This window comes from Pelobates fuscus, chromosome 5 (assembly GCF_036172605.1).
Source record: "Pelobates fuscus isolate aPelFus1 chromosome 5, aPelFus1.pri, whole genome shotgun sequence".
In the NCBI taxonomy this organism is placed as follows: Eukaryota; Metazoa; Chordata; class Amphibia; order Anura; family Pelobatidae; genus Pelobates; species Pelobates fuscus.
This window is the reverse complement of record NC_086321.1, coordinates 297,186,640-297,212,879: the sequence shown is the minus strand read 5'-3', so window position 1 is coordinate 297,212,879 and position 26,240 is coordinate 297,186,640. Positions and strand designations below refer to the sequence as shown.

The following is a 26,240-nucleotide window of genomic DNA, read 5'->3' as shown; positions in this document are numbered from 1 at the left end:
ATACCTGGGCTGGACTCAGCATCACGGACACTCTCTACCTTTGAGGCAATTTGCTCAAACCCCCCGTCCCCACCGCACGCAGTCTCCTTCCTCTACCGCCTACAAACCACACCCCCCAACGATGCACCTCTCCCATACTTCACTAGATACTGGGAAAAAGACCTAGGACACGTACTCACCGGGGAACAATGGACCACTGTGTTCACACTTATACATAAGGCCTCCATAGCCACGAAATTCCAGGAAGCAGGATATAAAATGCTCTCACACTGGTACAACACACCAGAGAAACTATCGGTTATGAAAGCCACCCGCGAACTGGAATGCTGGAGATGCGGGAGAGAATTGGGAACACTCTTCCATATTTGGTGGACCTGCCCACTCATCAAACCCTTCTGGAAAGAAATCCACACAACCCTGGAGACCGTAACAGAAGCGAACCTACAACTCACACCTGAAACCTACCTCCTCCAACTGACCCCAATCCCCATGAACAAATTCAAAAAATCAGTGATACCGCACCTACTAAACGCGTCCCGAAGCCTCATTCCGAGACACTGGAAACGTACCACAGCCCCGACGATGAGAGAGTGGATGACCAGAGTGGAGGACCTCAGATGTATTGAGGAGCTCGTACTCTCGGCGGCGGGACGTATACAGAGATATCATAACACCTGGTACCACTGGCTAAGGTGGCTGGCCTCCGCCACGACCGCCGACCCCGGGCCGGGGGCGGGGAGAGCTGCAGTGGGACAGGGACACAGCTCCCCCCCTAGTCCACCCCCACCCCGCCACTCCTTACCCTGCTCACCTTAAACCCATCCACCCCTCCTTACCCTTTTCCCCCCTATTTTCCCCCGCCCTCCTCGGGCTGGCTCTGACCACACACAGCCCGCCAGGGACGAAGCAACGCCGAGACAAGTAATTGCACAAGACAACCGACGAACCAAGATACACACACTTCCCCCCCCCCCCACCTTATCCCGCGGGACATAGGAAGGACACACACAACTCCACTAACCCCCGGAGACACAACTACGCCACCCAACACACACACGTGACAACACCCCCGAGACGGCCCCCCCACCACACGCTAACGAACAGACTGCCAATCCCCTACCTCCCCCCCCCCACGGGGCGGCCTCACCAAAACCTCATTGAAAGACCAACACCGCTGCTCGCGAGGGCTGCGAACCACAACTTGACCCCACTGAGTAACATAACCTCATCAATATCTTATCAACTGAACAAACCTCTCTTAGCAACCGATGTTAGACATGTAATTTACTATGTATGCACAGTACGCTCTCAACCTGTTATTGCATTGTATACCATACTGAACTTCATGTCACTGTACTCGGACATCTGTGTGATCACACCCACCTGTAACTATTGCATGACCTTAATAAAACCTCTGAATAAAAAAAAAAAAAAAATCTCATTGAAAATTAAACCATTCTTTTTCATGCAGGCTGTGTAAGTAACAGCCAGGGGAGCTGTGGCTAGGGCTACATAAACAGAAACAAAAGTGCTAATGTACCAACCCACTAGGAATAACAGCTTGTTGGCTGTATATTGGACATTTTCAGACACTCCTGCTCCACATCACTATTGCCCATGCACATTAACCTATTATCCAAGTTCTTGTATTGTTATGCTTTTGCTTCTGTTGATACGTTTATGTTTTTTCTCTTGTTTTAATAAGTGACACATAGGGCCCAAGACAACGTAGATTGGTGTACTATAATATTTTTGGTTCAACTTAGGCCACCTGCATTAGGCACTCTTGCTCCCCTCCCAACTACTTGCGACACCCCCACAAAAAACAAGAATTGTCAACTTTGTGTGTCTCTTTCTTCTCCCAGCCCCTTTGTGTGTCTTTCTCTTCACAGCCACTCTTTGCCCCCTGCCCCCAGCTCCTCGGGTGCCCCTTGTCCCACCCAGCCCTTATGCGCGTGTCTCTGTCCCCCCCCCCCCCCCCCAGCCCTTTGTCTGCCTCCCCCCTTGTGGTCTCTCCCCTCAGTAAAAGCTCACCTCCCTCCTCCATGTAGCATGGCTGAGCTGCGGACCGTGGTAGAGGAGTTTTTTTCCCTCTCTCCGGTATGACAAGAAGCAGTTCAGCACTTCTTGCAGGCACTTCCTGACAGACCGGGTAGAGGATAGATAAGCTCCTCTACCGCGATCCATGGCTGTTCGAAAAGTTGGAAGCTCTCGCAGAAAGAAAACCTCAGCCTTGCCATGGACTTATTTTTGAAAGAGAGCTATCTTCGTGCATGAACACATAGCAAGTGAATATGTGATGTACAAATGCATGTCAGTCTGGTGATCACAACAATGGTGAAAGTATATGACAAATCATTGATATAAAACTTATCCAAGTAATATTACTAGGTGGAGGCTCCTTAGAACAGGAGGATGTAGGGGTAGTGTCTTCTTAGAATATGAGAGAACATAGATGGTCATGTGCCAAGACTACGTATATGACATTCTGGCATGGTAAGGCGAAAAACTACATATGTAGTTTTTTCGCCTTACCATGTTGCAATGTACAAGGCTGTTAGTCTTATGATTCAAACGAACATAAATAAACCGTATCAGCGGCTGAGCCACTCTACATGTAGTGACCAGGAGGGAAGCGATGTGCTGTGCACTCTTCTCCTTCCGGTCACCTGAAGACATCGCCCCCAGGGCCAGTGCGCCCTAGACAACTGCCTTATCCGCCTAGCGGTCGTGCTGGCCCTGAGGACTTGTTTGGGAAACACAGAACAAGAAGAAAATGCTGGTCATTTCAATGCCTGTTTTTACAGCAGATTCTACCTGTCAGTCTGCTCAAATAGTGGACTGTCTGGTCAAATAAAGAACACCTAGCAAACCTAGTGTTATGACACTTTCAAAACAGAACATTGTGCAAGTTCATCGACTTTATACAGTAACACACTTTTCTGCTCGAATTGCTTGGAGGGTTAAACACTGTGCTCCGTGTAGAGCAAACAACTGCTTTCCTGCCTATTATCAAAATGTACATAATCTGAAAACCGTGCGATTTAGAACATACCAATCTTTTCTTCATATATAAAGTGTACCCTATTGTAACAATGGTCTGTTTCTTGGCCAATACTTGAAAACCCAATGAAATTAATATCCATCTTGGTAAAAATATTTTATAAACATATATAAATAATATCAATTCTCAATATTTTTTTTAGGTTGATAATGACCGAAATGAATTCCCACATGTCAAACACCATGGTACAATGCAAACATTTATTAAAACTTGGGCCCTGCAGCAGCTTGCATTCCTGAACACACTGTGACTAACACTGAATGCACAACTGGCCTGTCGCCCAAGGTAGGCCTAAGTGCTAGGCCTTGATCTCCATGGTAACAAGCAGAGTACAGCGCCCTCGTACGTTTACCCACAATCCTCAGCGGCCACGCCCCGCTTCCAACAGGAACAGAGCAACCAAACCCTAGCGAAGAGTGAGTCTCCGCCCAGTCACCGCGTGATCTCGCGGCTCCCTATTGGCCGGAAGAGCGGCCTGTCAGGGATTGTTTTCTTGCCGTCAGGTTAGATTGTGGCAGCTCCGGGCTTGAGGGAGCGGAAACCCCCGGACACACAGAGCTAAGCTGGGAGGGGAAGAGCGTGGTGTCCGCCCCCTCCCACCTCCTGCACCTTCGGCCGGATGCTCGGTGGCCTGTGATCAAGCTCGGAGCTGGGGTAGAGAGCGAGTGTCTCCCCCCCGGGTGGGAGAGGCCCCCGGTGCGGGCCGCAGTGCCGGGGGGAAGGGATGACTCTGAACTCCATGATGGCCTGCTGCCTGAGTGAGGAGGTGAAGGAGTCCAAGAGGATCAACGCTGAGATCGAGAAGCAACTCAAGAGGGACAAGAGAGACTCCCGCCGGGAGCTGAAACTGCTGCTGCTAGGTACGGAGTGCCATAGGCGGCCAGGCATGGTGGCGATAAAGGGGGAGGAGGGGGAGTGAAATGACCAGAGTAGGTGGTGCTATCCAGGTAAAGAGTTAAAATGTCAGCATGATCAGGGCCTGGCTGTGACAGGGCACGGGATACCTGGGGAGCTCAGGGTCTGCTTGCAGAATTGTGTGAGGCTGAAGATCTGATCGAGTGAAGGCTTGGCTGGCAGACTCAATCATAAGATTAAAGGGGGTGCGGGCTGGAATAGCTGGGTGTGAGAATGCAATGGTGGCTAACCCTTCTGTAACTACACTTCCCATAATGCTCACCCAGGCTGGCTGTGCATTGTGGAGAAGCAGCTGATATGTCTTAATTTGCCATCCACTGCTGAAGAAGCTAAGGTTTAACCCCAAAGTGACATTTCCAAAGATGTCTCGCTGAAGGGATGCACGTACACCTTGTACAGAAATTCACAGGTTTATGGCTAGTTCTGCTTGATGTACATCGCCAGGAATATATCCCAGGGTTTTCTTTAAGAAGTTTGTGTGTGTGTGTGTGTGTGTGTGTGTGTGTATATATATATATATATATATATATATATATATACACACACACACCACGGTCCTGTACAAACAGTTCGTAATGCTTGCCAAGGTACAGTCTCTAGCCTCAGCAATATAGGAAAATACAAAGGAAAGCACGCACTGGACTTTAAATCACCTTCCATCTTTATTCACAGTACGACGTTTTAGTCTCTGCAGACTTTCATCCTGATGAAAGTCTGGAGAGACTGAAACATAGATGTCACATAACTATTGTGAATAAAGATGGATGGTGATAGAAGATTGAAAGTCCATTTAGTGTGCTCGCGCGCTCTCTCTCTGTCTGTTATTTTTATATATATATATATATATAACACACCATGCATTAAAAACTAAATTTGTGACACTGCAGTTGTAGGTCACCACACTTGCCTGAGATTACTGAGAGAACTCTTATCTGCATCTGCCACCATTAACTCATTCTCCCATTAATGACATTACCTTACTCGAACCCTACATCATTATTTTAACCCCTTAAGGACACGACATGTCGTCATGATTCCCTTTCATTCCAGAAGTTTGGTCCTTAAGGGGTTAAATAAATGTGCTATATAAATGTTACATAACAATGAAGTATATATTAATGGAAATTTATGCCATCTCAGGGTTCTGGAGACATTCAGAAACCAAGTGACCTTCAGTCTCAAGGAACAATCAGTGATATTATTTTTCATTTCAATAATACACACTTTACTGTTCCGTGTTTTCTTGGCACGTTAAAGGTTGCATTTTTTTTTTGGAGAGAAGGGGTGTGGTACAGTTGATGCAGTTATGCCATGTACCATATAAATAGCAACAATGGCACTCTCTTGACCCCTTTAGAAACAGTTGCTACACTATGTCATCAACATTTTGACTAGGTATATTCATGCCAAAATGAAATGGTCATCTATTTTGTTTTGGGTGCTCTATACTGCCCAAAAGTAAGTAGTTGGGTGGGCCATTAAAATATAGAATTTGATGGCTTATGATGGCATAGATCATTAAAAAATATTTTTATTTGTAGAGCATCAACATATTCCCGGGACATGTTTGAAAACGAGAGAAATCTCAAAGTATCCATCCTATTAAAATATTTTATAAATAAGTATTCAACAGTGCTTTCAAGTAATAACAAAAAAGTTATACAAACAGAAACAAGAGTGCCCTTTTCAAACTGGCTTGCAATAAGGTCTCTCTATGTTCAAGGACATGCGGATTACAAGTAAAGTGGTATGTGAGCGTTATATGCAGAGACAATCTTAGAGTTAGCAAATTTAATTCCAAGATTGCTAATATTTGGCACCCACCTTTTAAGCTCATGCTCAATTGTTACACTTTTGTTAAACTCAAAAGGATTCCTAGTTCACAGTGACAAAGGTCAGCCACTATCAGTTGTCTGTACAGGCCTTGACAGATTTCCGTAGAATGCACACCTGCTTAGAAGTATATTTATAAATACACTCATAACTAGCCTCTTGCTTACTTGGATATAAAGTCACACATAATTAACACAACAAGATGTGTGCATACATGCATTTTCAATTGAACAGGAAACACAGCAGGTAACACAATGCGTATCTTAGTTGATAAGGCCCACTTTTATTTGTAGAGCACATGAAAGACAAATGTTTTGGGACCACTGTCATGTTCAAATGAAGAAATACTTCCCTGCTGCTCATTTATATCAGCAGTGAGAAGACTGCGAGATGCTGTATGAGACAAAGTTCTAAAAGGAGTGCCTTCAGCAGGCACAATACATTCTTTTTTTTTTTGGTGATGGCTCTGCATTTTAGCATAATGTCTCAGACTTGTTTATACAAAGTATCCGTATTTAATCAAGCAAATTGTTTAGCTTTCGTTTGACTCCTAAATCGGGTCACCACAGGACTCTGAAGCTTCTTGTTGGTCTGTTGACATGCGTCTGGCTTCTGCAGAGATGTGGAAGCTAATACTGGTGCCATTCACTGGCAGAGCATTTAGCTGACCACTCTCAGCCACTCTCTGCCATTATATGCAATGACATTTGTACATTAGCAATTCCAGTACTCTAGTTCCAACTTAAACTTCACATGTGCAGCTTTTTCTGTGAAATGTACCATAACCACTTAAAATTACTGAACTGGTCAGGGTGCTTGGAGAAACCCTTTAAAGGTGTAAACTTAGCACACAAACCACTTTATTTTAATTAAGTGGCTTTGTTACTTACACTTCCCCTGCAGTGTATACATGTAAATTATAATACATTTAAAACACACTCTCTAAGTGCCTGTCATATTGTCAGCCACCAAAAGCACTTTCATGAACTGCTTTAGATGTTTGATGCTTTCACTTTCTGTGTTTTCTTGCACAGCATGACACACAACTGTCTTTCAAAGAAAGCATTGGATTTGGTCCTTCCCCCCCTTTATTTTATTTGCAATTAAAGGGCACTATAGTCGCCAAAACAACTTTAGCTTAAAGGAACACTATAGTCACCTAAATTACTTTAGCTAAATAAAGCAGTTTTAGTGTATAGATCATTCCCCTGCAATTTCACTGCTCAATTCACTGTCATTTAGGAGTTAAATCACCTTGTTTCTGTTTATGCAGCCCTAGCCACACCTCCCCTGGCTATGATTGACAGAGCCTGCATGGAAAAAAAACTGGTTTCACTTTCAAACAGATGTAATTTACCTTTAATTGTATTTCAATCTCTAAATTGAACTTTAATCACATACAGGAGGCTCTTGCAGGGTCTAGCAAGCTATTAATATAGCAGGGGATAAGAAAATCTTAATTAAACCGAACTTGCAATAAAGAAAGCCTAAATAGGGCTCTCTTTACAGGAAGTGTTTATGGAAGGCTGTGCAAGTCACATGCAGGGAGGTGTGACTAGGGTTCATAAACAAAGGGATTTAACTCCTAAATGGCAGAGGATTGAGCAGTAAGGCTGCAGGGGCATGTTCTATACACCAAAACTGCTTAATTAAGCTAAAGTTGTTCAGGTGACTATAGTGTCGCTATAAATTAAGCAGTTTTGTTAGGTTTGGTGCAAGTTAGCAGCTAAATCACTTTGTTTATACAGCCCTAGTAACACTTACCTGCAATCAACTGCACAATCTTCCTAAACACTACCTGTAAAGCGAGATTTCATGTTTACACTTCCTTTCTTGCAAATTTTGTTAATGTGCGTTATATACCCAAACATTAAATTAACAAAACTATCCTAAAATAGTATTCAGTATTTTACTGTTAGAAGGGTCCATTTAGTGGAGCTCAGTGATTAATGCATGCACCATAGGTCCTCAGTGCATTTCTGTAAGAAGCATTGGATTGAACTGAACATGTTGTTTCTACAAGTACATGTTTTAAGCTACACATAGGCAGCCCAGGTTTTCTGATATCTGTATTTCTGATATCAGGTGATTAGTAGAGCTATTGTTCAGAATGCATCTTTTATGGTGTCAGAATGGAGGTTTATGCAGAGTTGAGTAGCTTACATTTATGTTTTTCTCCACTCCCATTACACAATCAGCCTTGAGCTTTGCCCATATTAGAAGGTATTTTGGCCAATCATAAGTCTTTCATTTTGGTCTGTGGAGTGTGAACTGTTCTCAAACAGAACTGTGATTGTTAAAATACACATAAGACATTAGCTGCTTAAAGGGACACTAGTCACCAAAACAACTTTACCTTAAAGGGACTCTCCAGTGCCAGGAAAACTAACAGTTTTCCTGGCACTGCAGGTCCCCTCTCCCTCCCACCCCCCATCCCATGTTGCTAAAGGGGTTAAAACCCCTTCAGTGACTTACCTGTATCCAGCACCAATGTCCCTCAGCGCTGGTTCAGGGTCCGCTCACGCTCCTCCCCCACAAACGTCATCCGGCAGTGGAGACCTATTGAGCATGCACGGCCGACGGCAGGGGAGACCTAATGCGCAGCAATTCCGCGCACATGCATTAGACCTCCCCATAGGAAAGCATTGAAAAATGCTTTCAATGCTGTTCTGGCGGGATTTTAGCGACGCTGGAGGTCCTTGCATAGCACTTTTCGTGTGCTATAAACACTGAAGTGCCCTCTAGTGGCTGTCTAGTAGACAGCCACTAGAGGAGGAGTTAACCCTGCAAGGTAAATATTGCAGTTTATGAAAACTGCAATAGTTACACTTGCAGGGTTAAGGGTAGTGGGAGTTGACACCCAGGCCACTTCAGTGGGCAGAAGTTGTCTGGGTGCCTGGAGTGTTTTTGTGTATAGATCATGCATTCAAAGTCTTACTGCTCAATTATCTGCCATTTAGGAGTTAAATACCCTTTTTCTCTCAATGCAGCCCTAGCCACACCTAATTGATGCAGCCTGCCTGAAAACAAAATGCTTGAATTTTCAATCAGATGTTACTTTAACCCCTTAGTGACCAGACCATTTTTTATTTTCTTACTGTTAAAGGGACACTATAGTCACCAGTGCAACTACATGTATTCCTAACCCTATAGTGTTAACACGACCATCTAGCCCCCCTGGGCCCCTCATGCCTCCATAAATATAGTAAAAATCTTACTGTATTCAAGCCAGAAGCTGTAAATCTGCATGCTGAGACTCAGGAAAAACAAGCAGTCTGCTGACATGTGATAGCCTGATCCAATCACAGTGCTTCCCCATAGGATTGGCTGAGACTGACAAGGAGGCAGAGCCAGCATGATTCAAACACCGCACTGGCCAATCCGCATCTCCTCATAGAGATGAATTGAATCAATGCATCTCTATGAGGAATGTTCAGTGTCTGCATGCAGTGGGAGGAGATACTAAATCACAGGATGCTTGTGCACAGCAGATCTGAGTGGATGGAGGCATATTATGCCTCAATCATCTCAGAAGTCCCTCTGGTTCACTCAGAGTGACTGCAACTGGAGGTGTTCTAGCTTTCAATGTAAACACTGTATTTTCTCAGAAAATACTGTGTTTACATGAGAGCGGCTGCAGGGAGCTATAGTTCTCAACTGAACAACCTCATTAAGCTGAAGTTGTTCAGGTGGCTATAGTGTCCCTTTTAAGGACCAGGGCTGTTTTTTCATTTCTGCTGTGTTTGTATTTAGCTGTAATTTTCCTCTTACTCATTTACTGTACCCACTCATATAATATACTGGTTTTCTCACCATTAAATGGTCTTTCTAAAGATACAATTATTTTCAATGTATCATATAATGTACTATTTAAAAATAAAATTATGAAAAATGTAAAAAAAAACGAACTTTTCTAACTTTGATCCCCCAAATCTGTTGGGCATCTACAACTGCCAAACAACATGGGGTATTTCTAAGCTCAGGACAAATTTAGAAACTATTTAGCATGGGTAACATGTTTTAGCTTTTTTGGGGAAAGTTTTATAGGGCAATAAGTACAAGTAGCATTGTGCTATTTCCAAACCATTTTTTATTTCAAAATTAACAAAAGTTACATTGTAACACTGATATCTGTCAGGAATCCCTGAATAACCCTTCACATGTATATCTTTTTAAAAATAAGACAACCTAAGGTATTAAACTTGGGGTATTTTGACTTTTTTAATGCAACCATTTTACCACCAATCTATGCCTCCCCAAAACATTGATTTTATTGACACACATAGCAATTTAAGAATACATGTACTGAGAACTTTAAGGGTTACTGCCAAAGAACATCCTAATATTTGTTCAGCAACATCTCCCGAATACAGTGATACCACCCATAAATAGGTATGTCGATTTCTCTGGGGGCTAAAAGACCTTATTTGGAGGGTGCAAATTCCAGTTTTCCAACTTGGAATTTTCACAGCTGGTCATTATGCACCCATGTCCTATTTGGGACATTTATGAAGCCGGCCAGTGTAATTTACCACCATCAAACCATATATTTGTGAAAAGTAGACAGTCCAGGGTATTGCAAATGGGGAATGTCCAGTCTTTTTTAGTAGCCACTTGGTCACAAACACTGGCCAAAGTTAGCATTTATATTTGTGTGTTAAAAATGCAAAAAACAATTATGAACGCTAAATTTGGCCAGTGTTTTTGACTAAGTGGCTACTATAAAAGACTGAACATACCCCATTTACAATACCTTGGGTTGTCTTCTTTTGCAAATGGTATGCCATCATGGGTGTAATTCTCATTCCTGGGCTAACATAGGCTCTCAAAGGCAACATAACCAATCTGGCAAATTTCAATGTAAAAAAACGGCCTTATATTTGACCCTGTAACTTTCAAAACTATAAAACCTGTACATGGGGGGTACTGTTGTACAAATATTATCAAAACCGTAAAATGTATTAGAACAATTATAACATCAGTGAAAGTGCCGTTTGTGTGTGAAAAATGCAAAAAAAGTCACTTTCACTGACTATCATCGCTGTGATATGTTTTACTGTTTTAAAAACACTCATATTTGTGTTCAGTGAAGTCTACCGAGTAAAACAGTAGCCCCCCCATGTACAAGTTTTATCTTGGAAAGTTACAGGGTTAAATATAGTGCTAGCAAATTAAATGTTTGGACTTTCGTCCTGGGTTGTTAGGCAGGTCCCCCAAATTGCAATCAATAAAATTACTTAATTATGTGAAAATATTACTTTACATGTGAAATGCATTACCAGACTGATGCATTGAAAAATAACAGCAAGGACCTTCGGATTGTTAAGGATGGATACGGATTGTGATGATTCAATATACAGCTGCCGGTGAGGATTGCTTGTGTCTGTGAGCACGTCCCGAGCAGGAGCCTCACTTCAGGGGACGTGCAGGACAGATGCCTCCGGTGGCGGTACTTTCCAAACAGGTCCTGCGTGTGGAGATTAGTGGTGCTGCTGGTACATGCGTCTGATCCCGTGTGTTGCTAGGACGCCTGTCTTGCGCGTTTCGTAGGGCATGGGCCCTACTTCATCAGAGACATAATAGTGTCTAGTGCTTCAGTTCTTCTTTATATACCGTATATACTCGAGTATAAGCCGACCCGAATATAAGCCGAGGCCCCTAATTTTACCCCCAAAAATTGGGAAAACGTATTGACTCGAGTATAAGACTAGGGTGGGAAATGAAGCAGCTACTGGTAAATTTCTAAATAAAATTAGATCCTAAAAAAATTATATTAACTGAATATTTATTTACAGTGTGTGTATATAATGAATGCAGTGTGTATATGAATGCAGTGTGTGTGTATGCAGTGTGTATGAGTGCAGTGTGTATATAATGAATGGAGTGCAGTGTGTGTATGAGTGCAGTGTGTGTATGAGTGCAGTGTGTATATGAGTGCAGTGTGTGTATATGAGTGCAGTGTGTGTATATGAGTGCAGTGTGTGTGTATGAATGCAGTGTGTGTATGAATGCAGTGTGTGTATGAATGCAGTGTGTGTATGAATGCAGTGTGTGTATGAATGCAGTGTGTGTATGAATGCAGTGTGTGTATGAATGCAGTGTGTGTATGAATGCAGTGTGTATATAATGAATGCAGTGCAGTGTGTATGCAGTGTGTGTATGAGTGTAGTGTGTGTGTATATGAGTGCAGTGTATAGGAGTGTGTATAATGAATGCAGTGTGTATATAATGAATGATGAATGCAGAGTGTGTATAATGAATGCAGTGCAGTGTGTATGAATGCAGTGTGTATATAATGAATGCAGTGCAGTGTGTGTATGAATGCAGTGTGTGTATGTGTGAGTGCAGTGTGTGTGTGTGTGTGTGTGTGTGCGCAGAGCATTGGTGGGGGTTGGGCATTTTATTAATTATTATTTAATTATTATCTTAATATTTTTTTTTTGTTTATTTTTAGGTAATTATTTTTTTATTTTATTATTAATTGTATTAATTTTTTTGTTATTATTATTGTAATATTTTTTTTTCTTATTATTTGTTTTATTAATATTTTTATTTTTTCGTCCCCCCTCCCTGCCTGTTAGCTGGCCAGGGAGGGGGGCTCTCACTCCCTGGTGGTCCAGTGGATGGGCTGTAGGAGGGGGGCTGGCAGGAAGCTGTAACTTACCTTCACCGCAGCTCCTGTCAGCTCCCTTCTCTCTCCTCCGTCCGTGCAGCTCCCAGGTCAGCTTCCTCTGCAACTCTTGCGGCCGCGCGGAGCGTTGCCACGGTAACCCGTGGCAACGCTCTGACCCCGCGGCTCTCGCGAGAGTTGCAGAGGAAGCTGACCTGGGAGCTGCACGGACGGAGGAGAGAGAAGGGAGCTGACAGGAGCTGCGGTGAAGGTAAGTTACAGCTTCCTGCCAGCCCCCCTCTCCCCCCAGTCTGTATTATGGCAATGAAAATTGCCATAATACAGACCTTGACTCGAGTATAAGCCGAGTTGGGGTTTTTCAGCCCAAAAAATGGGCTGAAAAACTCTGCTTATACTCGAGTATATACGGTAAATTGCCTAATTATCAATCATACGTTTAGGTGTTTAAACCAATATATTCTATACTAATAAAAACAGTATTTGTACATGCATAAAATGATACATACATATATTTAAAATGCAAATCATTGCCACTAGGTTAAAAACAATATTTATAAAGTCTCATAAGATGTAGACAAATACATAAGACCGGTAAATGCAAAAATACATAAAAGCAATATATGACTGTTCCAAATGAAAGGAACATATATAATGAATTAATTAGAGATGATGAAATGCTGGACATAAATTGGTATGGATACGTCCGAGGTCGTTAAGGGACTATATGCATTTATAACATCATTATAAATGTTTTTTGATTTAAATATGTATATTATCAAAATACAGTTAGAACAAATTTAAACCGGTATATAATTATTTTTTAATTACATTTTTAAAAATTTTTATTTTGTTAATTTTTATTTCAATTTATTTTATAAACTTTTATTTAACTCAGGCAGGCCCCCTGCAGGCACTGCACAAGCCGGCTATTCCGGCCATGTGATTGCGAGAACCACGCGATCACATGTCCCGGGAAGGCTGGATCGGGCAGTGGGGGTCTGTCTGAGCTCCCAGGCAGACCCCAGGATCGCAATTGCCAGCGATCAGTTAAGTGCCAATTTACTAAATGACGTACCAGGTTAATGACAGTTTTTTGTCGGACGTACCTGGTACGTCACCAGTCGGGAAGAGGTTAAACATCTAACTCCTGCCCTGTAAATTGAGCTTTAATGAGATACAGTAGGCACCTGCAGGGCCAGCAATCTATTAGCAGAGCAGCAGACCAGACATTTTAAAATTAAACATAATTTGCAAGTAAGGAAGTATAAACATTAGATGACTCCTTACAGGAATTGTTTAAGTCTCATGCAGGGAGGTGTAAAGTGGTGCATAAACAAAGTGATTTAAATCCTAAATGACAGATAATTGAGCAATGAGACTGCAGGGGCATGATCGATACGGTTTCATTAATCAAAAGTTGTTTTGGTTACTATAGTGTCCCTTTGACTTTATTTGTTGAGATTAGGTATGGGACAGCTACTAACATACACATGCCCTATGTAGGGGTGAGGAGGGCGGACTGCACTTTCTTAGTTGTGCTCAATGTAGAACCTTATGTAACTTGAAGTTTATTTAAAGGATCACTATAGGGTCAGGAACACAAACATGTATTCCTGACCCTATAGTGTTAAAACCACCATCTAACCACCCTGGGCCCCTCGTGCCTCCATAAATATAGCAACATCTTACTGTATTCAAGCCAGAAGCTGTAGATCTGCATGCAGTTTGCCTAAAAAAAAACAAGCAGTCTGCTGACATCATCAGAAGTGGTAGCCTGATCCAATCACAGTGCTTCTCCATAAGATTGGCTGAGACTGACAAAGAGGCAGATCAGGGGCAGAGCCAGCATGATTCAAACACAGCCTTGGCCAATCAGCATCACCTAATAGAGATGAATTGAATCAATGAAGGTTCAGTGTCTGCATGCAGAGGGAGGAGACACTGAATGTTTGGATGCATTTTAGGCAGCCATGACCCAGGAAGGATCTCTAACAGCCATCTGAGGAGTGGCCAGTGAAGTTATCACTAGGCTGTATTGTAAACACTGCATTTTCTCTGAAAAGACAATGTTTACAGCAAAAAGCCTGAAGGTAATGATTCTACTCACCAGAACAAATTCAATAAGCTGTAGTTGTTCTGGTGACTATAGTGTCCCTTTAAATCTTGCTATTTATGAAGACTTGGTAAACTACAAATCTAAAAAAACTTTTTCCCTTCAGATTAGAGGCAGTGCTTATACCACAGGGATATCCAATCTGGAGGGAAAAAACAGGCAGGCAAATCTCCAAACATTTAAACCCTCCCCTAATTACCTCCTTTCCCATAAGTAGCAGCTCCTCCTGATCATACCCAGTTCTTTGCCTGCCTCCGGCAGGGGAGGTTAGACAGGAGGTTCTCCAGGAAGCAGGTGAGAAGGGCTGAGGCTCTGGGGGCACTGCTTCCTTCATGTCTGGGTAAGTAGCCTTTAACACGCCGGACGGCGTGGTCCCTCAAGTTTTATGTTGCCGTCTAATGCCGTGCCAGGTGCCGGTCTGACGAAGGACGCAGGCGTGCGTCGGCTGGGAAGTCCTGCGGTGGAACGCACACACAGGTTGCGTTGCGTTCCACTAGGGAGTCGCGGAGCGCTATGCGCATGCGCAATGCGAACCTTGATTCAGGCGCCAAATTTGAACTGGGCGTTCTCTTTGGTTTCAGGACTTATATGAGCATTTACCAGCAGCAACCTCTGTTTGCCAGGAGCTCTCAGATCGGTTGTAAAGAGTGTTATCTCACCTGCCCTCCAACACACTCTCAGGCCATTTAAGGTAAGACTGATTAAGTTTTTAATTAAATGGGTCCTAGCCTGAATCGATAAGGAGAAAAATTTGATTGTTTTCCCTTTTTTGTTTTCTCTTTTCAGTATGTCTAATCCGGAAAATTTGGATAAAGTTGCTGAAAAGGGGAAATGTTCATCTAAAGCCAAGCATTTAATCTGCTCTGTGTGTAGCCAACCTATGCCAGATGGTTATAAAAAGAAACTTTGCTCAGTGTGTTCTAAAGAAGCTTCAGAGGAAGCAAAAAGAACAGAAATGTCTACTTTCCTCAGCTGGTTGCAACATAGTATGCAGCAAACATTTGTGGATATGCAGTCGGCTGCATTACAGTCAGTCCAGGCCTCGGTTGCCCAAGATTCGCAAGTTGTAAAACATGCTAAGAAAAGACTGAGATCTTGGGAAGCTTCTGATACTAGTTCAGTAACTAGTGGTTCTGAGTATGAGGAAATTTCAGGTGGTGATTCTTCAGATGAGGAGTTTGCCTTCCCAGATGAAGCAATTGGGAAATTGATTAAAGAAGTGCAGTGCATTTTTGGAATTGAGGAAACAGGGAAAAAGTCCAAAGTGTTTCCTTTTCTCCCACAGATTAAGGAATTGATTTTAAAAGAGTGGAAATTCCCTAGTCACAAGCCGTTTCTGTCTAGACATTTTAAAACTCTTTTTTCCTTAGCATCGGAACAAGACTGTAAGCTGGATACGGTCCCTGTAGTGGACGTTCCTATTGCTCAAATCTCTAAGAAAACTACTTTACCGATTGGAGACACAAGCGGGCTCAAGGATGTCATGGACAAACGCATTGACTCCTCCTTAAAAAAGTTGTTCATATCTTCTGCAGCCCAAGCTAAAGCTTTGATTACGGGGTCATCTGTTGCCAAGGCCCAAAGACTTTGGTTGGAAGAACTAGAAAAAGTTTATACGGGAGAAACTAAGGAAGACCCGGTAAAGCTATTAAAGAATATCAGGATGGCATCTGATTTTTTGGTAGATGCGTCTGCAGAAAGCCTAAAAATTTCGGCCAAGAGTATAGGTACTTCAACAGTCGCCAGAAGAGCGCTTTGGCTCAAAAATTGGTCAGCAGATACAGCATCTAAGAATTCACTGTGTGACCTATCCTTTGAACCAGGAAGACTTTTTGGTTCAAAACTGGATGAATTGTTAAAACAGATGAAGGAAGGAAGGAAAGCTTTACCAGAATCATTTAAGAAGCAGTTTAGAAGACGTAAAGCGGAGTCGCTTCCCTCATTTAGAAGTTCCTTTCGTAGAAACTATTTCAGGGGTCAGCATAAAAAAGCCTTTGATTATAGGAAGAAGGAAAGATTTTCTGACAGAAGAAATAAAAAGTTATGACGCCAGGCCTGTGGGTGGAAGGCTGAGTCACTTCCTAGAGCACTGGAAAGGAACAACATCAGATCGCTGGGTTCTCACAGTGATAAAACACGGATACGCTCTAGAATTATCACAAGCCCCAATGGAAATGTTTCTATGTTCCGAGGTTCATTCTCTAGAGATGGAACTCTCTCTGATGCGAGAAGTATCGACTCTATTACTGAAAAGAGTGGTGGAAGAAGTTCCTCTCAAGGAAAGTTTTCGGGGCACCTATTCAAGACTTTTCTTGGTTCCAAAGCCAGATGGTTCGTTCAGACCCATTTTAGATCTAAAAGCCGTAAACAGGTGGATTATCAAAAAGAAGTTCCTCATGGAAACAATAAAGTCCGCTACTCTGCTTATTCATCCAAAAAGTTGGTTTGCGTCCCTGGATTTAAAAGATGCCTATCTTCATGTGCCCATAGCAGAATCCAGCAAAAGTCTTCTAAGGTTCGCTGTGTGCTGCCGATCAGTAATCAAACATTACCAGTTCAGAGCATTACCTTTCGGCCTGTCATCAGCACCCAGGGTATTCACAAAGCTGCTAGTAGTCGTTTCAGCTTTTCTAAGAGGTATGGGCATCTCTGTCATTCCGTATTTGGACGACTGGCTGTTGATTGCAGAGTCCCAAGGTCAACTACAGCTAGACCTGGGGACAGCGATAGAATCGCTAGAAAAGCATGGCTGGCTAATAAATTTCAACAAATCGGAACTAGTGCCAGTTCAAAGGATCCAGTTCCTGGGTCTGATTTTGGATTCTATCGCAATGAAGATATTCCTGCCAGAAGAGAAGAAACTAAAAATCAAGCGATTAATTCGGAATCTCAGAAGAAAAATTGTGTTTTCAATCAGAGAAGCCATGGGCTTACTGGGTCTGTTTACAGCCTCAATCCCGGCAGTCGGTTGGGCAAAATCCAGAATGAGACCTCTACAAAGAAACATTCTGCAAGTCTGGAATCGACAGGAACTCGGCCTGGATGGGCTTATGAGGTTCAACAAGCTAACTTTGAGAAGTCTGCAGTGGTGGACATCTTCTCGATTCCTGCACGAGGGTCTGTCATTCCGGATGAAGTCCTTCACTATAATTACGACAGACGCCTCTGCCCTGGGCTGGGGGGCCCATCTGGGAGACATCAAGAAGCAGGGGTCCTGGCAAGAGAAGGATATGAAAAATTCCTCGAACTTCAGGGAATCAAAGGCCGTGTGGATGGCACTCTTGGCATTTCAGATGCTTATCAAAGATCGACATATTCAAATCCGCTCAGACAATCGAACGACAGTGGCATATTTGAACAGACAGGGAGGTACGAGATCAACAAAGTTAGAAAGCCTTTGTTCAATGATCATGCTGTGGTCAGAAGTGCACCTGATGTCAATTTCAGCAGTTCACATTTCAGGGAAATTCAATGTGGTGGCAGATGCCCTGAGCAGGCATCATTTGAAACAAGCAGATTGGTCCCTGTCATGCAGAACTTTCAAGTTCATCACAGACCGCTTCGGTGTTCCGGAGATAGCTCTGATGGCTTCCAGAATGAACAGGAAGACAGGACGTTTTGCATCCCTAAATCCAACAGACAGGCCGGATATCATAGATGCCCTGTCAGTTCCATGGAAGTTCAACCTGGCTTATGCCTTTCCGCCAGTAGTGCTTATTCCCAGAATACTTCAAAAAGTAAGACTGGAAAGTGTACGTATTATCCTTATCCTTCCATGGTGGCCAAGAAGAAGTTGGTTCTCGGTTCTCCTGAATTTTCCAGGGGCCACATTTTGGAAGCTCCCACTTTCAAGAGAAATACTAGAGGACGCCATGGTGCCTCTGCCGACCCTTCGAAGATTCCATTTGACGGCCTGGTTTCTGAACGCCAGATTCTAGAGAGCAACGGTCTGGATACTGAAGTGATAAAGATCCTGTTGGCAACTAACAAGGAATCTACTTCAAAGATCTACGCTAGAATTTGGAAGATATTCTGTCAGTGGTGTTGTAGATTTAAAGTCAACCCTGTTTCCGCATCCATCCAGAAGATTCTAAGTTTCCTTCAGATGGGATTTGCTAAAGGTCTTAAACCTGCTTCATTGAAATTGCAGGTTTCTGCTATCAGTTTCTTCTCCCTCAGATGCTTGGCCTCTAATATTCTGATTTCGAGGTTCTTCAGAGCTCTAACTCGTTTGGTGCCCTATGTTAGGGAAACCTATCCTCCCTGGGATCTTAACTTGGTTCTTTCAGCGCTTTGTGAGCCGCCCTTTGAACCATTGGAGGAAGCTTCCCTGAAGATTATTTCGTTAAAAACTGTCTTTTTGGTGGCTATTACATCAGCTAAAAGAATTTGTGAGATTCAAGCTCTTCGGGCGAATTTTCCTTTTTTAGTTTTCCATCAGGACAAGGTGGTTCTAAAGCTCGATCCTTCTTTTATACCTAAAGTTTTTTCGGTTTCGAACGTCAACCAGGAAGTGGTCTTACCGACTTTTTGTCAGAATCCATCTAATGCCTTGGAAAGCAAATTTCACTGCCTAGACGTAAAGAGATGTCTTTTACAATACCTAAAATCTACGGAATCCTTCAGGAAGGATAATAGTCTTTTTGTCCTATTCAGAGGCACTAGGAAAGGCATGAAGGTTTCGAAGAGTTCTCTGGCTAGATGGCTGAAGGATTGTATTCTGTTGGCTTATTCCAAGAATGGCATGGAACATCCAGGCCCTATAAAGGCCCACTCTACTAGAGCGGTTTCGACGTCTTGGGCTCTCCGAGCAGCTGCATCTCCCTCTCAGATTTGTTCGGCTGCTACTTGGTCCTCTCTCCATACTTTCTCAAGACACTACAAGTTGGACATACTGGCCTCGGAGGATGGTGCTTTTGGGCGCAAGGTGCTTCAAGCTGTAGTGAAATGAACCCGCCCTCAGGATCTGCTTTATTATATCCCTGTGGTATAAGCACTGCCTCTAATCTGAAGGGAAAAACATAAATTTTACTTACCGTAAATTTCTTTTTCCTGAAGATTAGAGGCAGTGCTACATTCCCGCCCCTTTTTTCTAATAAACTCAGTAATTTTGCAGCTATTTGGCTTATGTATTTTCTGGGTATGATCAGGAGGAGCTGCTACTTATGGGAAAGGAGGTAATTAGGGGAGGGTTTAAATGTTTGGAGATTTGCCTGCCTGTTTTTTCCCTCCAGATTGGATATCCCTGTGGTATAAGCACTGCCTCTAATCTTCAGGAAAAAGAAATTTACGGTAAGTAAAATTTATGTTTTTCTGTTCTTCCAGAAGGCATACAGTTGAGTTATTGGACCCTTCAGTTTAGGAGGGAGGGGCAGAAAGATAGCTTTAAATAAGTACAGGAACCAGCAATAAGGAAGTATTTTAGAGTACAGGAGGCAGGCTTAAAAGGACAGTCTTAGGCAACATATGGTATACGTGCCTGGAGTCCCAGGGCACCCTTCCTTAGTTAAACAATTTTCAAACAATTTACCAGTGAATCAGTGTCCCTGGGTGACTGCAGCTTGACCCTCTGTGACAGAATGGCTAAGGAATAGTATTCCGATTTGGTCCAGGTTTAAAATTTGAGATTTTTGAAAAGCAAATTTTGATTTTGAATTATTTGGTGTCTGAAGTTTTATACTCTTATATGTAAAGCATTCTCCTCTCCATCTTGTAGTTATTTACTCGTAGTAATTGTATAGCTTTTGCAAAATAAAAATCAGTTTAAAGGGTTTCTCCAACCTCATGACCATTTGTGATTTTAGATGTGGTCATAGAGAAAGGAGTCACTATGTGCAGTTTTTCTGCTTGAAACAGCATCTGCTGAAATATCTGCACTTTTGTGCTGGTGTCTGAACCTATAGTGTTAAAAACTCCATCTAGTGTCCCCCAGGCCCCCCAAATTTTGCTCATGCCCAGTAAAAGCCCCTTTCCCTTCCTGCTTCTGGGCTTGTGCTGAAAGTATTGACGAGTGTATGGGCAGATTTGTCAATGCCAGCATATAGAATATAAATATAATAATTCTAATATATAGAATATAGGGATTCAGGAGAGAGCGCAGGTAACTTTTTTTTTTTTTTTTTTTTTTTTTTTTTTTTTTTTTTTATATACTGGATGTAAGGTGGCTGATGTGTACTGCGGTCGTTGCTGCCGCCCCGGAAGTTATGGGAGTGAGCACAGGACTTATATTTTTATATAGAATATAAGGCCTATTAGAACTATTAAAAAACCATTTGGTGTTGAAAAATTTGGGAAAAAATAGGTGAAGACGGCTGTAAATAATATTGCATGGACTAAGATAGGGCTTGACAAATTTTCTTTCAATCTAGAAGCCAGCTAAAAAAGTTAGAAGCCAGTTTTTTTCCCCAACGACAAAAATACAATTCTTAAAGGAACACTATGAAGCACAGGTCATGTCAAACTAACTTGATTGCATTCTATGAAGAAGTAAGTAGAAGTATAAATCGGGGTGTTGCAATGGATGTGCTCTGTTTGGTTTTTGCCAAGGCATTTGATACAATTCCACACAATAGATTAGTGTTCAAACTCAAAGAAATTGGTCTAGATGAAAATTCTTGTTCTTGGGTAGAACATTGGCTTAAAAATAGAATACAGAGAGTTGTCCTTAATGGTACATTTTCAAGCTGGACAGAGGTGGCAAGTGGTTTCCTTTGGGGTTCTGTTCTGGGACCCCTTCTATTTAACATGTTTATAAATGATCTTGAAAAAAGCATTGCAAGTCATGTTTCAGTTTTTGCAGATGAGACAAAACTCTGTAAAGTAATACAATGTGAAAAATACATTACTTTGCTGCAGAGGGATTTACATAGACTGGGCACTCTAATGGCAGATGAAATTTAATGTTGAAAAATGCAATGTTATGCACTTTGGGGTAAAGAATTCACAAGCAACGGATACCCTTAATGGAAGTGAAGGCGATGCTGATTGGTAATTGATAATCTCCGCTACGGAGGCAGGCCAGCTACAGCGAGACCGGCACGGTGCGGGAAAAAAACATGAGTAAAAACCTAATTCTCAATGCGATCAGAGGGGGCTGGTGACTAAAACATACACATTCACTGACAGATACCCAGACAGTCAGACACACACAGTATTATTGATACACTCAAATTTATTCACACACAAACATTCAGGCAGACATTAAAAAAGAAAAATACAGTTTTTTTTTTTGTTGTTTTTTTTTTAGCCACCCTCCTACTTTTTCGGCTCAGGGGGGTCGCTCCACCTGGGTCCAGTGGGACTGGGCAGCAGCAGTTGGCATCTGGTTAGTGGGGCTGGCTGTGGCTAATGGGAGTAGGCAGCCGCTGCCTCTCTCTCCTGCCCTGTGCAGCTCTGTGCGCCGGGAGGATGTGAAGGGAACTGTAATTACTTCCTCCCAGCGCTGAGGTCACGCACGATAAAAGGCGGCCAGTGTGCTGCATTGGGATGGGAGGTGGCTGGGGCCAGGGTCGACTCTGCGGCATGGGTTTTTACCTAGTGTCCTGCCAGGTTAGCTTGCCTCCCGTCACACAGCTGCATGGAGATTGAGAAATCCCAGGTGCCAGGGCAAAATATTTAGTCGCCATGGCATCCTGGTGCTTGGGATTTGTCAAGCCTTGTACTAAGATATTGTCATTGATGAATACAAAAAACACGAGTCTACTCGTGACAGAGCTGGTTTTAATCCTATGCAGAAATTACCCTCAAGTAGGACTGTGTGTGCGTGGTTTGCACAAATACATTGTTTATATTGTGCCTCCATTAAATCTTCACCCTCCATCCGTAATACCATCATATTATGCTTCCCTTAGCCACCTCTCACTGTTTGAGAACAGGTATACCCTCTTACAAGTGTGCATTCTACTTTTTTATCACATCAAATACAGCACATGTTCTCATCCGATCACTGCTGTTCAACCATGGATGAATATATCTAAAGCAGAAATATAAATAATAAATTAGAACAGGGCTCAACAAATCACAGGTTGCCATGGCGACTATGAATTTTGCCCTGGCGCCTGGTCAGCCCGTTCCCTCCTATTTATTCCAAAAATTTTATTGAAAGCAAATTTGTTAAGCCCTGACTTAGAAATAACACAAACAAGGGAATTAGCCACAGGTACCTTCAGAACAAAAAACGGGGCGCAAGAGCATACTGAGAACGTGCAGCAGCTGAAATAGCCTGCCCATCGGTGGGTCCCCGCTCAGATCTCAAGCTGGTTTTAGTTCATCTTGTGCCATTACAGAGAGAACATCTCTGAAACATATCAGACTGGTCCCATCCATTCGGGCAGTCCAGATCCGAAATGCCAGCATGAGAGACACAGCAACCCCAGCCGATCCTTTCAGCCTTGTTAGACCTCATCATTGAGGCATAGCTGATATCTCTCTAGGCACCGTGAGCAAGGTGTCCACTTCTGGATTACCCTTTAAACTTATGGAGAGCAAAAAACTGGGCGCAAGAGAATACTGAGAAAGGGCAGCTGCTGAAATAGCCTGCCCTTCGGTGGGTCCCCACTCAGATCAACGCTCTTCCTAGTATGGCGCATAGCCTCAGCCTTAAGGATTGTTTTCTCTTGCCAGAACATTGCCAAGAGAGGACAGCCAGGTCTCTGATTTGCACTCCATCCTCCCCATGTTTACCTATAAGGGGGAACTCTCTGCTTTCTCAGAAAAAAATTCTTGGATGATAACCTGGATTTACAGGTTCTTGCTGACCTTAAGAGAGGGTGCCTTTTCCCTACATGAGACCTACCTTTCCCAGCTTACTACCTGGATGGATGACATTGATAACAGAGGCCAAAGAATGAATATGCACACAATCAAAGATGCAGGTCTAGGTGAAAAGGTGGTAGTCACTCCACAGGCCTTATTCATGCACTTTTTAGGCCAGTGATATGGCCACAATACTGTACTTAAAAACGTAAAGCACATAGAGCTCTGTCCTTTGCCACCACAGGGGGCCCCACCACGAGACACCATTTTCTGCTTTGCTGACATCTTTTTGGCCCGCCGAACTTTGTACCCCATCACTTTGCCCATCACTTGGGTTAGCTCAGTGATGCTAACCCACCCTACTGGTGGGGTTTTCCCTTGGCACTAGTTGCCTGCTAAGGTACATGCTCTCACTTGATCTGCCTACCATCTAATGTGCTGGGATTTACAAGGCCCCTTGATGTTGATTTCTGCATCAGTTGCTTCTCTGCAGAGGTGTCGTATGGGCCTGAAGCTATCTAGGCACAGGTTTGCCATCACAAACATTTTGTTGTTGAGACAGTCTTTCCTGCACCTGCCTTGAACTGTGCCTAATTTGTATTTTTTTGCTACCTCTCAATTTTTATGTATATACTCTTGCTATTTTGCCGGTGAGGTAGCTCAGTGGGCTAATGCATCATCAGTAGAATCTGTTCAGCCCTTAGGTGGCATTGACTGGCCTTGAATCATAGATCCCTTTTGCATGCACTTTTTTTTTTCTCAGTCAACCTTGGGTCTCTGTGCTATTTTGTTCTAGATTGCTCGTTTGTGTTTGGTGTATGGGACTGTGTGACTTTTTGAAGTTACTCATTGTTGGTTTTCTAATTGGGAATATTTTTTTTTGTTTGTTTTTTTTAGCTGATCACGATACCCATTGTAAGGAAACCAAGTGTATTTAAACCTTAGTCGGTAGTTTCCTCCCGGACCACCAGATCCTAGTGAACATAGCCCTCCGTTCGGTAGTAATGGTAGACGAATCCCCGTGTAATTTCAATAGTGTCCCTGTATAATTCCCTCAGTAAGACACACAAACTCCCAAACAGCATACGCAGACAGAAGAAGGGTACAAAGTTGAACTGAAGATTTATTGACAAGTTGTAAGGAAACCAAGTGTATTTAAACCTCGATCGGTAGTTTCCTCCCGAACCACCAGAGCCTAGTGAACATAGCCCTCCGTTCGGTAGTTATGGTAGACGAATCCCCGTGTAATTTCAATAGTGTCCCTGGATAATTCCCTCAGTAAGACACACACACTTCCAAACAGCATACGTATCTCCGCTGGTATATCAGGTAAAAATCCCCAAATCCCCCAGTAACCAGACGAAGCACAGTACAGGGAGTCAACTGACAATTTTTTAAAAATCAGGCTCAAGGAGTCAACTGCCAACATGAAACAAGGGAATACAAACTGTCACCCCAACGCCAAACATGGGAATTCCTTCACACTCATGTACCTTCTGGCACACAATGGGATTGGCTGTGAAGTTCACCAACACCTATTTTCCAGAGGTGTTGGGAGTTTCCCTTAGCAGTAAAGGAAGAGGTGGTGCACCCTGCTATGTTTGTGTATAAGAGGGGATGGGTATAGATACCCATCTATACTACTTTTAGATATGGTGTGGAGGACTCTTTGATTTGTTTGAGGTGAGGTTGGGGTTTGGTCTTCCAGGGTCAAGGGTATGGCTCAATATTTTTCTCTTGGGTCTTTGCCACATTTAGCCATGACTCTATGGTATGTGAGTTGATTGATGTTTTTTGCCTTGTCATTGATTGTTGCTTTCTTTTTATTTTATTTATAAATAGTTGTTATTGGTATCTAATCATTTTGCCCCCCAGGAGTAGGATGTATGTGAACTGGGTATTAGACTTCACCCTCTTTTGTCTTTCAGTTTCCAACCTTTTCTCCTTGTGCCCCTCTGCTCTTTGGTTCTTGTTTTTTCTTCTTTTCTTTCTGTCTCTTCTCTCTTTGGTTACTGCTTGTTGTTTTTGTTTTTTGAATTATAGTTCCCTTTCCCTGCTTTGTAGTTCTGGTATTCTGCCAATACACATGACATGGACTGATCATTACCCTCTCTGGATGGACCCTTGCTTCTCAACTCTTTTGGCCCTGCCAATGTTCTAATGCTCTTCAGGGGTCATAAGCACAACTCTCATCCATAATCTTGTGCTTGATGTTTAGAAGTTTGTTCTATTGGAAATCCACAAACTTTTTTGCACTTTGTTTTCAATAAAAGAAGCAGCATATCCTGCACATCATGGACATCATCCTTGAAAATGCTGACTTGGAAACATGTCATAAGCAAACCGCTAACAATCAAGTTTACACTATGCTTCTTTCCAAGATAAGTAAATTGACAGACATTATGAATACCATCTTAAAATATTCCTGTAACTGCCATTACAAACATCTCCTTTGTGAACAGGGCAATAAATGCGCCTGGCTTTTGGTAAAAAAAATCTTACGCCACAGCATAATACAATTGTATATCTCTAAAGTAAACTTTTCTACTGATGGTATGCACTTCCTCTTGTCAGACATTTCTCAAATCTTTCTGGCATATTATTGGCAGTTATACAATCTTGATCATGGGGGCCTTAAAGGAACACTATAGGGTCAAGAACAAAAACATGTATTCCCGATAATATAGTGCAAAAGCCACAATTTAGGTTCCCCCCACTTGGCCCCTTAAAAGGAATTAAACCTCACCTTATTTCCAACGCTGCGCGCGTCCGCCAGCAATGGCTCCGTCCCCTTGTAAACATCAGAATTGCCAATATTTAGCCAATCCAATACTTTCCCTACTGTGCAGCACTGAGCCAGGAAGCACCTCCATTGGCCACTTGGAGGTGTCTCTAGGGGCAATGTAAGCACACTGCCTTTTCTCTGAAGA

The 26,240-nt window shown here is 42.7% G+C and overlaps 1 protein-coding gene across 1 annotated transcript in view; it reads left to right on the top strand.

Moving 5' to 3' along the window:
- Positions 1–3,524: 3,524 nt before the first annotated feature.
- LOC134611525 (guanine nucleotide-binding protein subunit alpha-11) overlaps positions 3,525–26,240 on the top strand; it is a 50,406-nt gene continuing 27,690 nt past the window's right edge. The window contains exon 1 of the mRNA XM_063455472.1: positions 3,525–3,924. Within this exon, the coding sequence (XP_063311542.1) occupies positions 3,789–3,924 (136 nt within the window). The 5' untranslated portion in view covers positions 3,525–3,788. The remainder of the gene's footprint in view (positions 3,925–26,240) is intronic.